This window comes from Osmia lignaria, chromosome 8, assembly GCF_051020975.1.
Source record: "Osmia lignaria lignaria isolate PbOS001 chromosome 8, iyOsmLign1, whole genome shotgun sequence".
Classification (NCBI taxonomy): Eukaryota; Metazoa; Arthropoda; class Insecta; order Hymenoptera; family Megachilidae; genus Osmia; species Osmia lignaria.
In genome coordinates this window covers 6,960,447-6,977,913 of record NC_135039.1, presented here as the reverse complement: position 1 = coordinate 6,977,913, position 17,467 = coordinate 6,960,447, and the positions used below count along the sequence as shown (strand labels likewise).

Here is a 17,467-nt window from a genome sequence, read left to right as displayed (position 1 = left end):
CGACAGATGACGAATGAAATAAAATAAACGACAGTAACGGACCTGTTAGTAAGGTGTCAATTTTTACAGATGAAAAACGAAACGAGGGCTCAGACTTAACCAATTTTAGTGAAAATATTACGAAGATGGTAACCGCTGTGACAGAATTGTGAAAAACGACAAACCACACAATGACGACGGCTATGCACATTATTAACAGCATGCACATGAATTTTGAAAAAGAAACAAAATTCATGCGGTCGCATATTCGAGAAATGGGACAAACTTTAGCTTCCTCTCAGGTTATTGGGAAAGGAAACGATGAAGATCTCGAGTTGCCGGAAACTAGTGAAAATGCCGATCAGACTGAACACATGCCAAATACAACTCAATTAGGAAATATTCCTAGAAATGACTTAACTTCAATATTAACGGACGTAATTAGAAATCTTAGATCTTCAAATTTAAACAACTCCAATGAAACAAATTCTATTGCCAAAGAACTGAAAGAAACGATCAAAAAAAGAAATTAATAAGCAAAGACTCTGGGACGAAATGGGTTTCCATCCTGATTCTAGCGTAATAAGCGCATCGCGTACCGCAGCCGACACCCCCCGGGGCGTGAAAGTGTTGTTTTTAACGAATTTGGTGAATCGCTTAGCAAGCATGGACAGTGCATCCAAAGAATCGCATAAAAATGAAGGTGAAGATATCAACTTTAGATCTGTTGATAAACCCAAAGGCAAGAAGCCCATCAAGCGTGGGCCGCCTAGGGAGAAGAAAGTTGGACTTAGTCCAACTGTTACACCTCCATTGCCTCGGCCTGAAGAGGGGAGGCGCGCTTCGGATGTCGTCCGCCCAAGCGCAGTTGCCACACCGCTGAAGAACGATCCCATGTATGATGAGATCGACTAAATTTTCAATAACTAACGAGTCATACTTACCTCTAGTTGATAGAGAGTATGACTTACGCGCTGCTACTGACAAACGCTTTTCCGTTATCGTCCCAAAGTCGGCTTATCGGTACGTGATGATGGTGCATCTCTACGCGCGGTATGCAGAATTGCGTAGCCTACGTGGGCAAGCAGAATGCGATGAAGATAGTTTATTAAGCAGCTGGGAGACACTATCGGTTCGATTTCCCTGCATGGCCGAATGAGACCGGAGATTTTGGACGTGTATCCAATATGACACATTGGAAATACATGTCATATTTAGCACCTAGAGTGTTTGCTCTCGCTGTAGTCGCTAATTTGCGATACACGACTGGAGCCGACGCCAATAGAGACGGGAATCTTCCGGTTGATTTGCGACCCCAGGCACCGCCTGAACACCCACAGCCGCTTCCTGGCTTGATAAAAAAATCTATGTGGTAACATTTTTCGGGTGGTTTTTCAAGACAAAAATCTACTCTATCGTGTGGTATAATTCGATTTTACGCTGAACCTCTACTTTTTCAGATAAATTGAAAAATATCCTAAAAAATTGGTGCCAAATCGAGTCCCTCCTTGTTCAATGATCGTTTAAACATACTTAAACATTTATAATGTATTAAAAATAGGTATCGTTGTATTCAGGAAAGCCTACAAAATCTTTTAGTGTAAATAGAATTTCAATGTCTTTAACAATTACGTCAGAAAATTTGTTTAAATCTGAAAAATATATAGATTTTTTCAAAATCAAATTTCTCAAAAACTGTACGTACAGGAGCAAAATGGTTTGCAGATTCGTAATCAGTGTACAAAACACTATAAGAATCGTCTGGTGGGAATCGGAATACAAAAAAAGTTAAAATTCGTTTTCGAGTTATTAACGAAAAACACCGGCCAATCACAGCGCGCCTTCAGCGCGGGCCGAGATACTGATGACACTGCCTGACAAATTTCATTTGTATATATTTCAAAGCAAACTCTTTTTATACGTTCTTGCATGTCAAATTTGGTTGTTAGTTTTTCGCGGTACACTTCCTTCTTTAACTTTCCCCACAAATAAAAATCTAGAGGTGTCAGGTCTGGGGATCGTGCCGGCCATTTGTTATTTCCTGATCGACCAATCCAGCGAACTCCAAATTTTCTGTTTAGAAATTCTGTAACATTTCGTGCTGAATGAGCAGGACATCCGTCTTGTTGGAACCACATGGATTACCGTATGTCCAGTGAAATGTCCTCGAATAAATCTGGCAAAACGTCTTCTAAGATTTTCTCGTATTTACGACTGTTTAGCGTGCCATCAATAAAATATGGACCAATTATTTTATTATGAAGAAGGCCGCACCATACGTTTACAGACCAAGGTCTCTATTTGTCCTCTTCTCTCAGCCATCGTGGATTATCTACTGACCAGTAGTGCATGTTGTGACGGTTAACTGCTCCGTGGTTTGTAAATGTGGCCTCATCCGTAAACAAAATTTTATTCAAGAACATTTCATCATCTTGCAGTTTTTGTAAGCCCCATTCCCAAAATTGTAAACGTCTTTGAAAATCATTTTCACTTAATTGTTGATGAAGTGAAATGTGGAACGGATAAAATCTGTTGACGTGAAGTATTCGCAAAATACTTCGACGACTGAGGCCACTCTCGCGTTCAACTTGTCTAGTACTGACGCGTGGATCTCGTATTACAGCTGCTACAATGTTTATTGAGTTTCCATCATCAGTTACTCTTTTGGCTCGATTGCGTGGCTTATTATCCACATTTCCGGTTTCTTGGAACGTTTTTATAATGTTTGCAAAGACAGAGAGTGAAGGTCTTCTACGATCGGGAAATCTTTCACCATACACACGCACCACTTCCCTCATAATTCTATGACATTCACCATAAACAATAACCATTTCTACTTTCTCTGCTATCGTGTAACGCATTTTAGAAAATTGAACACTCAGATTGAATATTTATCGCCGCGCTGTACTCTAGTCCAGGCATCGCATTTCACTGCTTTTTTCGGCCGATTTTCAGATGTCGGCGGGGAAAAGGAGGCATGACATCTGAAAATCGGCCGAAAAGAGCAGTTAATTCCGATGCCTCCTCTAGTCGATAGACAAACTATCAATAACATTTGAGGATACGGATAAGCGTACAGTGTTATTGAATGTTTCATTACTTTCTGCGACCCTTATCAGTATTTACAAGAGCAGTACGCCAACAATCAGTGAAGATACAAAAGTATTCGAAGTGTGGTCTGAGACAATTTATTTTCTATTGCAGTTGACCTTGAATGACCTTCATAATAGGTCATTGTATTCGTCTTGAAACACTTTACTTGATTGTAAATAAAAAACCATACCATTCCATTAAAAAAAAAACATAATTGATCTTCATATCTCTTTGGCGCCTTCACCTACAGAAAAATTAATAACGTCAGATTATGAGCCCCTCGATACCAAGCAAGTTTGGTCTAATGCGTTTTCCTCTATCTTCAAAAACAAGCGAGTTATTCAGGTGACCTGTTTAAAATGCCCCACCCTGTATATATGTATATATAAGTAAAATTATATTAATACATACGCACCGAATAAACACGCCAATAAATGAACAATATAAGAAAATTTATAAATGTTAATTTAGTTTATTTAATACCCCTTAGATTTCTCCTTAATCCAACGCTAATAAGAAGCTTGTGTGGAAAGAATTAATGCTTATTTACCGCCATTATTAAATAATACATTACAAAATTTCAAACTTTAAAATCTACTGCAATTTTATACATTTTTGATCCAATTGCTAAAAAATATATCCTCTTCTTTTAATTCTTATATCATTATATGATGATTTAATGATTTTTTACGATTAAAAAATTTTTTACCTTTAAAATCTATAAATCTATAAATATAACTATAATCTATAACTATAATTTTGCAAATTTTGAATCCAATTGTCAAAAAAATAAATCCCCTCCTTTTAAACTTTTAAAATCATTAAATTATTAAAATACGAATCCTTGCGATGTTTCCGTATCTTCAAATTATCGATCCCGTACAGTACTTTGAATTAATTGCAATTTTCGAACTAAATTTATCAACTATGGGGGTCCACAAAAGTTTGATAATCCCGGGGCACCAGAAATCTTGAAAGAAGTGGGCATTTTGGAAGTCGGAAAATCGATTCTTTTATTTCTTTATTTAATAATAAACAATATTCGGAATCAGAATCTACAATTAAAACAATTTTTTAGAATTTTTCACAAAGTTGAGCGTGAGTTACTGATAGAGGCAAAATTTTAGAAAAATACTACCTTTATAAAATCACACGTTTTCCTGTACTTGTGTTCCTTTTTCTCAGTAATCATTCGGCCGATTTACTTACAATTCCGTGGGGTTTTACTATTGGGGGTAACACATATTTTAGGAAAAGATTTTTTTCAAATTCGGCTTACAGTAAGATTAGCAGCATCTTTTATGTTGAAGGTAAGAGTACAAATAAATCCACACATTTATATGCTTGTATAATTTTTTCTATTCCGTATTTAAATATTCCCTGTACCTCAAGTACGCATCTAGTAGGATACACTAGAAGCTCTAGTAATTTCAAGTTGATGCCTAAAGTAAATTTTGAGAAAAAAAAACTTGAAATTGGCTTATTTTCTATGTATCGTGGAAAATGCCCCCTTCACTTAATTCGCTTCTGCTGACGCCAATCATTATTAAACACAGAACGAAAATTTTCATGCAAAAATACAATGTTAAAGGAAATAGAAACTGTATCACTTACCTGAATTCAAAGATGCCCGTGGTCCACAGGTTGAGGGCAGTAACGTTTTCCAAGATCGATCTGCTTGCAGTTTTCACATAAAAAAACGTCAATCAAAAACGATGATTCTTCGATAAAACCTTCTTCGCGAAAAACGGGCACCGAATTCGCAACTTCAGAACTTGTCTCGATACCCGAACAAACAGCTACAGAAAAAAAACCGACAATCGAAATTAATACAATTCCAAAGTATAATTACAAAAAATTAGTTAGTAACACTGAATAACTAGCTAGATCTAACACACGTTTATACACAAGTTAACATAGGTTAATTTTTCTAAACCAAGAAACGCACGAGTGAATATATTATACACGTCCGTACCGTTCAACCGTTGTATTCGGAATGATTCTGTAATGGCGACGAACGACGAAGGGCCCGTGTATGGTGGAGGGGGTTTAGCCAGTGATGCCAGAACCAGTGATGCCAGAACCGTGGGACGTGGGACAAATCTTTACCCTCTCCACGACGTCCCACGACGTCCCAGTGACTCCCCTACCGCAGTTGTTTCATCTAACACAAGCGCGTTGTCCCACGTGTCCGTGTGAGCTCTCTGCGGGTTTGGCAGAGTTCGGCTGCTCTCGTCATTTCTACGTTATCGGCTCGATGCTCAAGTCGCTAAAGCACGTGGCAGCAGCATCGACGAATCGACAAAATAATATAATTTCGTCCATGGCAATATGGCTGAATTAAGAAACCAGAAGAATCAGTTCGAATCCCGATTTTACGGTTTCAGTTCTGATTCTTAATACATTAACGTTTTTCTAATACATAAAAATACATTTTTAATACATTAATACTATGAAATACATTAACTTGGAAAGCAGTTAAAAAAAGGAGTTGAACTGCATCTGTTGCGTATTTAGCGTGGTCAGCGCGGTCAGAAATAACACACACACCAGCGTAACGATTACAATAAATGGTTAAACTTCATCTTAGGGGACCAAAAATTAACGAGTCCAAAATATGTGTTCTTGTAGTTTTTGACCTGAAAAGTCCGAAAATGCAAGTTAAAAGTCCAGGAAACCAATAGTTTAAAAGATACGAGTATATAAAAATGTGTGTACTTGGCGTACTTTGACAGGACAGTACGATGTCACATTGACTCTTCCCCGCATCCAATCCTTTGTTTGGACTCTATTTGTTGGGTGTGAGTACCTTCAGTTCCTATCAAATCCGAGGGGATATTGTTTATAAAAAAAAAAACTTAACCTTAGGTATACCGGGTTTAGGCCACCACTTATATAATTCTGTTTTACCGACGGCGACTCCACTCATTGGACCAAATGGCGTCGTACTGACCTGTCAAAGTACGCCAAGTACACACATTTTCATGTACTCATATCTTTTAAACTATTGGTTTCCTGGACTTTTAACTTGCATTTTCGAATGTTTCAGGTCAAAAACAATAAGATTTGATACTTTTCATCCAGAAATTTTTGGTCCCCCAAGACGAAGTTCAGCCCAATAAATATATTTATACCGACAAGAGTATTTACAAAGCGTTTACAAGCTCCTTACAGAGAGCACACGAAATTATATACAATAATTACAAGAGTACACTGGGCGGGCACTAACAAATGACAAGGATAATATTATTGCGTGGACACGGCGTGGTCGGTAATTGTTGTACTAGCAATCGCGTACTGAGCTTGATCGAATACAAAGCGTGGACCGGCGTAACACGTGCGTCTACTAGAAGCGTTCGATCAAGAAGAAGGAAATCAATTATGGCGTCGATCGTGCCGGTTCCGGCTTGGAGAGGGGACCGCGTGGACAAAGTGGGTCCGAGAGGTGCTGCCGCTATCGGTAACGGCGCACCAACGAAGTATTTTCGTTGCCAACTTCGTCGTTCTGCGTAGACATGGGGAATTTCGCCAACAGCATCTTTCTTTGATATTTATTTTGTAACGTGAAACGTTATCACGTGAATATGTTTAGAGTGGTGTGGCGACACTGCCATGAGAATATTTATCGATAGTCTATTGTATCGATATGTCTTGAATGTTCTTCGAGGACTTTTGTATCGCTGGTCATAAATTAAGAGCGAAATTCGAACATCGTCTAAGCATACCCTTATATAAATAGACAAAGAGTAAATTGTAAACCCCTCGACGTGGGTGATAGAGCTGAGAGAAGGCCGGAAGTCCAGAGAATGGAATAGTTTCACTTGGAAAATTCCTAAAAAACTAATTTATGATAGACCATAGCTAATTCGTTGTTTTCGACCAAGTCACGAACGGTCCTTAAGGGTTACGAAGTCTTTTTCGATATCCTGTCTTTTCATGCACTCTAAGAGGGTCGTAAATTTCCTCAAGAGTTGCTTTGGCAAGTACAAGGTCTTGTCGTTTCCTAATTTCTCTGGGTCCCACGCTTTCTCTTAGCACATGTGCGCTGCAACGTTCTGGCGTCTTGGCGGAGCGCCTCCACTTCCACGCGCTTGAGGGTGGACCACAGCCAGGAGAAGGGGCCCACACGAGACAGGGTGGACTCCTCCACCATTGGACGAGGGATGATCCTGAGGGAGGATCTAGGATCCACCAAGGAAGGGGCATCGACCGACAACGCGCGAAGATCTCCTCCGCCAAGCGCAGAATTGTCAGAATGATTTTGTCACTCGTTACGGACAAGTCGTTTTCGCACAGAAAGTTCTAAGCCTTGTTAACACAAAGTCAAAGTTCTGTTTTAAATTGAATTCAAAATATTAAAGTACTCAAAACAATAATAACAGTTTACTATTTTGTATATCCGCGCCTTGAGAGCAGAGCGCCTCTGCGCTCCACGGACTGTCACACCTGCACCTAAATCCCCGAATATCCCTATTTTCCGCGACGGACACGCAACAATTTAAATATTTAAGTTTTATATATATACATACGTATGTACGTACATATGATAAAAGTACGTGATACAGAAGTAATTTCTTCAATTAGATATTACTGTTATTCTAACTATTACAATACGTAAATCCGCCGACATACGAGGAAAATTGGTTAGGTTGAAGTGTAAGGATATAAAGATTTTTCAATCTTTAACGGTTTGTTAGTTTTATTTCTTATTCCTTACAACTATTATAATTTTATTCTCTGAATGGTCATTACAATGAAGGATGGATTAGATACAATTTGATTCCACATTTAATTTGTTATTTACATATCAGGTGTCTTGCAACTATTGCAACTGGTCCACGCTTATACGATATTGCATATTTTACTTTCCTATAATACAACAAGGAAACAAAACTATAATATAGTGATTACCATAATACAATAGAAAATGTTAAGCTCGCTATAAACCTTATGTTTTTTTTGTGTACTTATGCTGCACTTTCGCTTCGTTGCTTTATAATGACTAATGACTGATTTTTCTTTTGAATGAAACTTCCACTAGCGTATTGATGAAATTTTTCGATTAAAACAAGATCAAACACGACATAATTTGAATTATACTTACTTTATATATTTGCATTAGGTTTTAAATAAATAAGTAAATATAATGCAGATTATGTCGTGTTTGGTCTTATTTTAATCAGAGGAACCTTACAATTACATTGGTAAAAGTTTCATTTAGTAAAAATGAAAAATAATAAAGTTATGGTTGAATTAATATTGTCTCACTCAATTGTTTTTTTTCGGGCCCTTTAATTCTCGGACCTCTTTCTTTTTCGCTATTTGTCCTTTTCTATGTTCGCCAGCATTCAAGAACTCGCTCGAGCTGTCTCGTTTTGCCAGGGTCACATTTTCGTTACCTTTTCATCGAATATTTGGGCGTAACGCTAAATCAAGAGAGTCCAGTATAATAACACATTCTATGCTGAAAGAATATACCAAGTTATCTGTCTAAAAAAATTTTAATAAATCTGACAACCGATTTATTTTTGGACTGCTTTTCTTAAGTAACCAGCATTTTACCAGTCTCCTGTACGGATTGTGTGTAGCAATTTGTAGCAGAATAACTTAACATTTCGCATAATAGAAATAATTAGATCGTACAAATAAAATAGGAACCAAATTTCAACCACATGGGTTACGCCGATATCCAACAGATCAGCGAGGTTAAGCTAACGTTGACTGCGGTTCACAGAAAGATGGGTGAAAACGCCGCCCGCCCCTTGCTTGCTTGTGGTTTTTATATTAGCAAAGCAAGCCGAAGAGAAAAAAAAACGGCGCCTTCCTTAACAAAAAAAAGGGAAGAGGAATAAAATTAAATTGAGTGGATAATCTTCGAGAAAGATTGAAGTCTTTATGGGGTGGGGTGTGAAATGTGATTGAAATTTGGTCGCTAAGAAATCGGACTATATAAATACTTCCAGATTTACGGAGAGAGAGAGAGAGAAAAAAACAAAATTAAATAAAATATAATGTTGTTGTATATATTTCTCTATCCTCGAAGATATTGAGGCTCTTTAGAAAGGGAATTTTGGGATTCGTTATATCTTTCTTCGACTCGCGAGGATAGGAAAAAGTGGTTTAATTCATCTTTCGAAATGCATTAAAATGTATGAAATAATTTCTACTTCATTTATACAAATACCCAACAGCTATTAATAAAACCTATTTACTCGTTAAATAGTATACTAAATACATTTCAACCTTTTCGGAGGCGGCGCAAAATTAAAAATACCCGAATATACGATGCTGCCAATAATGATTTGATAGGTTGCCGACGTCTGAACTAGAACCTTCCCAGTAGAAGAAAAGTTTTTAATTTTGCGCCGCCTCCGAAAAGGTTGAAATGTATTTAGTATACTATTTAACGAGTAAATAGGTTTTATTAATAGCTGTTGGGTATTTGTATAAATGAAGTAGAAATTATTTCATACTAATTATACTTGAACCAATTCATATGGAAGTGCCAACGGAACTTGATTTTAAGAATATCGCAAAGGACTATTATAATATTTGGAACTTTCCCAGTTGTCTCGGCTCTATTGATGGGAAACACATTAAAATTAAATGTCTTCCACATTCTGGTTCTGTTTTATAATTATAAACAATTTTTTTCGATTGTTCTTCAAGGAGTAGTAGATGCAAATTATAAGTTTATGAACATTGATGTTGGTGGTTATGGAAAACAGAGCGATGGTGGAACATTAAGATCTTCGACTTTTTTTTTATATATGTCAGATGGACGTCTCACTATTCCAAATGACACTGCACTGCCGAATTCAGAAATTAATGCACCTTATGTATTTATAGGAGATGAAGTTTATCCGCTTTTGAAAAATTTATTAAAACCTTACAGTGGACAACAGTTAAACGCACACAAAGAATATAATTTTAATGCAAGATTGTCAAGAGCTCGAAGAACCGTTGAATGCGCTTTCGGAATTATTTTCTCTAAATGGAGAATTTTAAGCAAAGCCATAGAAACTTCTGTAACTGTAGCAGACGATATTGTTAAAGCTATTTGCGTCTTGCATAACGCTATTATTGATAAAGAAGGTACTGAGCATCATTTACGGAATTTATCTTTTGCAAGAGAATTAAGTGTGAGGCATGATTTTGATAGGCCAACCCAGGTGGCTCAAAACGTACGTGATTTATTTAAAACATATTTATGTCACACCCCTCTGTAAATACTTGTAAATAATACCCTTGAAAATTACTTCCAAAAATTTACTGCCACAAAAATCATGTGTAATTATAATTAATGTAATATAGGAATAGTAATAATTTATACTTACGCGTTGTATTTAATTTAACGGTTACTTCCTCCCATAATTTATCTAAGATAAATCGGTTGTGATGGTCACTACTTCTTTGATCCCATAATGGGGATCTAATAAATACTTCGCCGATTAATTTTTCGATGTCCATCTTCAATTTGGTTATGAATAATAGCAAAAATTATTGATAGGTATTTGTTTATCGTCGCTTCTTTCATTATGAAGTTGTCTTATTATCAAAGCTACCATAGATATTTTTTCGCAGCTATTATCATTGCAATGATCGACGCTCATATCGTTTATCGACGCTCCAACATAAACGTACCCTAATGCATTAACATATGGGGAAACTTTGACGGCTTTTTTCTAGGGTAACGGTTGATTTCTGGCACATGGTTCCTCTCGACGAGCACTATACGATAAGCCAATAAAAAAATTTAACCTTGAAATTAGTGGTCAAGATCAATTTTATGATCATATTTTTTTTTACAGATCTCCACCGATCCAAGGGTGTAGAATCACTCCACGTGGTACGTGACACTTCGTTTTTTTACACCCTGTACAGTATTTGCATATGGTCAAACTGGTACAGGGAAAACATTTACCATGGAAGAAATCAATAGCGATCGAAATTTACTTTGCCAGAGCGTAAGTTTTATACTTTATTACATGATATAAAGCTTATGTTAATAAAATTATATCTATCTTACATTATAGGATTCATCTGCTGGTGTGATTCCGCGTTCTTTAAGTCATTTATTTGACAAATTGGATTTATTAGACTACACAATTAGAGTTAGTTTTCTAGAACTTTATAATGAAGACTTATTTGATCTTTTATCATCTAATGATGATGGATCTAAAATAAGGTATATAAAGGCAATTGTTTAGGTGTAGATTAATAAGTATCTTATCGAGACTGTACGGTTTCTAATTAAATATTTCTTGTACAGATTATGTGAAGATGCATCAAAGAAAGGTGCTGTAATTATTCATGGACTGGAAGAAGTAACAATCCATAACAAAAGTGAAGTTTATAAAATTCTAGAAAAGGAATCAGGAAGAAGACAAACTGCTGTAACTAATGAATAGTCAATCCAGGTGTGTGTTTCTCATTTTTTTGTTATTGAAGTCGTATCTTTATATACTTTTGTCTATTTTCATAATTTTATTGCAGCCGATCTCAAACTGTGTTTTCGATTACCGTACTAATGAAAGAAAATACATCCGACGGAAAAGAAGTATTAAAAACGGGAAAATTAAAGGGTCTAGCCGTATAAGCATAGTGAATCGGCCCCAGTAACAATTTCGGTTGATATTGATATCACATAATGCTTTTTGCCTAAACAACAATTGTGTGCAATTTCAACCCCCTACCCCCTCTGATAAGGGAGATATGAGGGTAAAACCCAAAACCTTTACCATTTTTTTTCTCGGAAACTATTTAAGATATTTGATCACGTTAAAGTGCAAATAGTAGGTATTCATTAGTTGTATATCATATTTTTTTTTCAAAATTTTTATTCGATGATTAAGGGTTGAAAATTAATAAATAAATCTTTGAAAATGATTTTTATAAACAATCCCTTGGATGACACCCACCGAAAAAATTCAGAATAATCCTTTACTATTTAACTATTATCTGTAAAAATTTCAAGAGTGTCGGATTGGTACATCATAGTTAAAAAAAAATAAAACCAATGCAACGCCCTTTCATAAGGCAAAGCCGGCCTGAACGTTAGAGGCGCTCAACCTAACCGACCTACAGGGGAATACGTAGCGCCGACCCGCCACGTTTCTCGTACCAGAAACAGCTCTCAGAAAAGTATGAGCTCTTCTTTCCCTAAACTGTGTGTTAATTAACAGTCATTTATTTAAATAATATATTAACAATTTAAATTTTTTAATTAAGTTTTCTGGTCCTAATTTTTAACTGGTCTGGTCCGTGTTTTCACGGTGTTTCTCGTTTTAAGTGTGTCTCGCATGCATATTGGTTTATACCCGCGTAACTATTTACGTTTGATTTGTATTCTATGTAACAATTGTAAGTTTTACCGTTTATATGTCGCGACCGAACTTTCATTTTTATAATGTTATTGTTTTGTTGTAAATATTGTACATTTAACGCGTCATGTTCGTCCAATAATTCCGCAAGATAACGTTTTTACCGCGAGATTTTAAAGTTTGGAAATTCTATCCAATTAACGACTCCTCTATATTCGGCAACAAGAGGGAACAAGACAGTGGACACTAAAATCATGGACTCAGGATCGTACGCTTTACCCTTTATGATGCGTCTATTTACACGCCAATTTAGGCTCCGTGATTGCGTAAAAAAGTATCAGGGCATATAAACCGCATTGGAAAATACACCATTTGTACCATAAAACGCGCTTAACTCTTTTCTGGACACCCATATACTTAAAACGAAGGTCACCTTAATTACAGCCATTTCCAGGTAGTACTGGTACGCTATAATATAATTAACCCTTTTCAGGGCGACCATATACTTAAAACGAGGAAAATCTTAGTTACAACTATTCACAGGTACCAGCTACAATTTAATTAAAAGTAATACGTACGTGAAAAGGTAAAGACGGAAATAGTTATAGAAGTCTATGTTCTTTACAGCGTTGAATAGAATGATATTGCATTTATAACTGTGATACCTTCTTTGACTATTAAAAGGACAACTAATGGCATCTAACACAGTGCCATTGTTCAAGACATGGTATAAATCTGTGATTTAGGGCTCCCACATACTTAAAACGAGAAAGACTGTGAAAACACGGACGTTAAAAGTTAGGACCAGAAAACTTAATTAAAAAATTTAAATTGTTAATATATTATTTAAATAAATGACTGTTAACTAACACACAGCAGCATAGGGAAAGAAGAGCTCATACTTTTCTGAGAGCTGTTTCTGGTACGAGAAACGTGGCGGGTCGGCGCTACGTATTCCCCTGTAGGTCGGTTAGGTTGAGCGCCTCTAACGTTCAGGCCGGCTTTGCCTTATGAAAGGGCGTTGCATTGGTTTTATTTTTTTTTAACTATGATGTACCAATCCGACACTTTTGAAATTTTTACAGATAATAGTTAAATAGTAAAGGATTATTCTGAATTTTTTCGGTGGGTGTCATCCAAGGGATTGTTTATAAAAATCATTTTCAAAGATTTATTTATTAATTTTCAACCCTTAATCATCGAATAAAAATTTTGAAAAAAAAATATGATATACAGCTAATGAATACCTACTATTTGCACTTTAATGTGATCAAATATCTTAAATAGTTTCTGAGAAAAAAAATGGTAAAGGTTTTGGGTTTTACCCTCATATCTCCCTTATCAGAGGGGGTAGGGGGTTGAAATTGCACACAATTGTTGTTTAGGCAAAAAGCATTATGTGATATAAATATCAACCGAAATTGTTACTGGGGCCGATTCACTATGCTTATACGGCTAGACCCTTTAATAAATCTAGCAGGGAGTGAATACGTTGGAAGATCCAGTGCTGTTGGAAAGAAAGCAAGAGAAGCTGGTAGTGTTAATCAGTCTTTATTAACTCTTGGTAGAGTCATAACAGTTGTCGTTGAAAGAGCACCTTACATACTTTACCGGTAATAAGAAATATTACTTTTATTGTTACATTATAGGAAAAATAATCTGTTACACTTTTTTTTCCTTATAGAGAATCAAAACTGACAAAACTGCTACAAGAGTCACTCGATGATCGCATAAAAGCTTCTATTATTGCTATAATATCTCCTGCTGCAATTAATCTTGACGAAACACTCTCAACATTAGATTATGCTTATCGTGCAAAGAATATTACTAATCGTCCGAAAATAATTTAATATTCGAAGAAAGAATTCTTTAAACAGTATACAGTGGAAATTGAGAGATTACGAAAAGATTTGGAAGCAACACGTGAAAAGAATGGTGTTTATCTAACGGATGAAAATTATGAAGAGATGATTACAAGCATTGATTACTCAATAGAATAAAGAAATAGAGGAGAAAATAAATCATATTAAAGGGCTTGAAAAAACTATGCAAGATAAGGAAAGAAATAATGAATTTCTTCGTTATTTATTATTATCATTACTGTTATAAAATTATAGATATTCTGTTATAGAAAATATACATATAATGAACTTGAATTACAAACAATTGTTCAAATGAAGGAGTCGTACGAAGTTAAAGCTAAATTAGATAATGTTATGGGTGTTCTGAAATCTACGAACGAGATAAACAAAAATATCTATTAGAAAAATATGTTAATACAGAGTAGTCTTTGTTAAACCAAGCTGAAAATTTACTAAATGTTGCTGATACAGCAACATCAGATTCAAATAAATTACACGATAAGATTGGCCGCAGAACGTTAAAGAAGCGCAGCAAAAAGTACTTAGATACGGATAAAGATAAAATTCTTTCATTGATTGATGTAAGTTTAAACCATCTTTGTAACAAGATATTAAAAAACAGCTTTCGGTAAATGGATTTTTTCTTTGTAGGATACGCAGAAAATAGTTATTTTTTTATAGGGTCAACCCCTGGTAGGAAAGAATTTTCATATCTCCGTCAGTTTGTTGCAACATCACCCCACGAATGAATTCTTCAGAGATTCAAACAAACTAGAAATCCGATCTTCTTAAAAACGCTATAGCTTCACCAAATACCGTACCCTCAACTTCGCTTACATTTTTAGTGATGTTATTCCCTTCTAACGTTGCAGTTTCGACTGCTTCGAATTGTTTCTTGGAAAAAAAAAAAAAAAAAAAAAAAAAGAAGAAGAAGACAATTGCAAGAAATGCTGTAACATCAATTAAGAATGTAAGAATAATATGCGTGATCATTTAAATGTTTTTGACTACTGTCACACTTCATTCTTCTAAGGCAGTTGCAACGTAATGTAAGGTATTAAGAATACAGGGAATGAGAGACGTTAAGAATACATGGTATGATAGGTGTTCATAATTTTTACATAACTGAAGTAATCTTATTCTCCAATCGTCAATAAGCTCCAACTGAAGTTCAAGGAACTGTAACTTTTGTAAATTTTATTTGGGTTGAATTTTACCGGATCCAAAATTTTCGACATTTTTTTTTGTAATCTATAGTTTTTGATGCGGAGAATCCAAAAATGCAAATCTTAACTTTAGGAATCCAATGGTTAAAAAGTTATAAGCGTGTAAAGTTTGATATTTTTAGCGCATTTGCTACGTTACTGTGATGCCATATTGGCTTCTTGTCCAATGAACGGTGACGGGTTTAGTCAAATCGTAAATTTGATACTGTCTGAGTTAGTTAGGTTTATAAGTATGTGGACACCCTCTAAAACAGAATGTTCTATTTAAAAATAGACCAGATGAGATTTTTTGAGGAGCTGTAAAAATTTATCTACTAGATCATGTGCCTGGTCGTTTTAAAAAATTACAATTTGTTGAAATCGTGAAAAAAAATAGTGAAAGATAATTTTTGAACTTTAATATACGAGCCTATAATGAAAATTAGAAACATACATTTTGCAGATGTAAGCTACAGTGACTCGCGAAATTGATCACACAGTACCAATGTTCCTAGTTTCCTTAAAATACAGCTTTCTTAGAAATTTAAAATTATTGATTAAATACATTTCCAAAGATTTATAATTAGTCATTACATTTTGATTAAATAAAAAGTATAACGATGGAAAGTATTTGATCAATTTCGTGAGTCACTATATATGCATGCTGAAAATGTCAACGCGTCTAAAAATTATAAGCAATTGAAATTAGTGAAAATCGTGACTAGTTGCAAATAATTTTCACTAATTTCAATTGCTTATAACTGTTAGACGCGTTGACATTTTCAGCATGCATATAGCTTACTTATATCTACAAGATGTATGTTTTTAATTTTCATTACTGGCCCAAAAGAAACAATTATAGAAAGTACCTTTCCGTATTTTTATAATATATAAAACGACAAAAGCACATCATCTAGTATATTAATTTTTATAGCTCCTCAAAAAATCTCAAGTTATTTGGTCCAATTTTAAAAAGAGCATTCTGGATTAGAAGGTGTCCACATACTTATAAATGGAGTGTATGTACATCATACACATACCGAATGTCTCGAAAATTACATTCTCCACTCCCCTGGTCCAGTCAGGTGTATCTATAAGAACAAAATTATATAATATTATACATACACTTCATGCAAGAAGTACTATTATGTATACCTCAATTACATTGCTGGTATTTGAAGAGATCAAATTCATTTTTTTCAAGTCCGATAAAAGTTGTTGCAACGATTCAATCTTCTTTACAAATCAGGTCTGCTGAGATTGCAAACACTTAATCCTTCTATCCTTCTTTTTACAAGATTCTCTGAATTGACGAACGGAGGCTTTCAATCTTTTCGGAGTCATTTTATCCAACACATTCTCAGAGATATCACCGGGATATCTGATTCTCTTTCTTGAAGTAGAAGGTGTTTCCAATGAAGACAGGATAACCGAATTATTTTCCGTCAATGCTGGCATTTCAGACGATTGTTCTTGGAGGCTAATTGCAGGATAGTTGTGAGTTGAAATCATTTCCGGTCTAAGCATACAAAAAACATTATATATTTAGTTTGTTTCGTTATTTTCAAGGTATGTACAGACATGCAACAAAACAGCAAACCAAACACCATCGCGAACAAATTTCTGGCTCGCAATGATCTGCTTTGTTGCAAGTCTATGTGCAGTGTATGGAATAGGACAATATACGGAAATGTATAAATAAATATGCAAGCATATTACCAATTACTTAATTATATTTCGTTATGTTTCACTTTTGTTTTCCATACCTTTCATTGTTTGCGTGAGGGAATATCATTGGAACCGAGTTAGGTTTAACAATAAGACGTAAAGACAATAAGCCTGCCTTTACCAAACAATTTTTATCAAAATGTTCTGCACATATCGATGCCATTTTTAGCAAGCTTAAAGCACTCTTCTGGCTATCCAAAGTGATTAAAGCTTGCATCTATTTTTCTCGAAGTTGAAGATTGCTTGGACACCTGAAAAGTATAAATGTTTATTTTTA

General features: G+C 35.3%; 3 protein-coding genes and 1 pseudogene across 6 annotated transcripts; 2 read left to right on the top strand and 2 right to left on the bottom strand.

The window, feature by feature from the left end:
* Positions 1-1,105: 1,105 nt before the first annotated feature.
* LOC143305559 (uncharacterized) lies at positions 1,106-3,684 on the bottom strand (annotated as a pseudogene).
* A 4,223-nt stretch (positions 3,685-7,907) lies between these two features.
* LOC117611115 (uncharacterized) lies at positions 7,908-10,991 on the top strand. Its single transcript, XM_034339024.2, is given in 3 exon segments — positions 7,908-9,699; positions 9,701-10,256; positions 10,884-10,991. Coding segments are annotated over 3 exon segments (711 nt in total). The 5' UTR covers positions 7,908-9,568; the 3' UTR covers positions 10,908-10,991.
* LOC117611114 (kinesin-like protein KIF11-A) lies at positions 10,908-14,996 on the top strand. Its single transcript, XM_034339023.2, is given in 7 exon segments — positions 10,908-11,039; positions 11,109-11,260; positions 11,345-11,473; positions 11,475-11,492; positions 11,569-11,655; positions 13,859-14,008; positions 14,080-14,996. Coding segments are annotated over 7 exon segments (744 nt in total). The 5' UTR covers positions 10,908-10,997; the 3' UTR covers positions 14,246-14,996.
* Positions 14,997-15,158: 162 nt separating this feature from the next.
* LOC117611116 (uncharacterized) lies at positions 15,159-17,407 on the bottom strand. 4 transcript variants are annotated; one of them, XM_076689842.1, is made up of 4 exons: positions 17,229-17,407; positions 16,618-16,981; positions 16,530-16,553; positions 15,159-16,493 (listed from the first exon to the last, which is right to left on the bottom strand). In XM_076689842.1, exons 1-2 carry the CDS (start codon positions 17,405-17,407, stop codon positions 16,708-16,710), a joined length of 453 nt encoding a protein of 150 aa, XP_076545957.1. In that variant the 3' UTR covers positions 15,159-16,493; positions 16,530-16,553; positions 16,618-16,707. The 4 variants fall into 4 exon arrangements, with proteins under 4 accessions (XP_076545957.1, XP_076545959.1, XP_076545956.1 ...); XM_076689844.1 differs by having other exon boundaries at positions 16,627-16,981; XM_076689841.1 differs by having other exon boundaries at positions 15,159-16,553.
* Between the last annotated feature and the right edge of the window lie 60 nt (positions 17,408-17,467).

Coding starts and splice junctions, on each gene's coding strand:
- LOC117611116 (XM_076689841.1), bottom strand. CDS start 17,407: ATGCAAGCTTTAATCACTTTGGATAGCCAGAAGAGTGCTTTAAGCTTG. Junction 16,982..17,228: donor CCTCACGCAAACAATGAAAG/GTATGGAAAACA, acceptor TTGTATGCTTAG/ACCGGAAATGATTTCAACTC.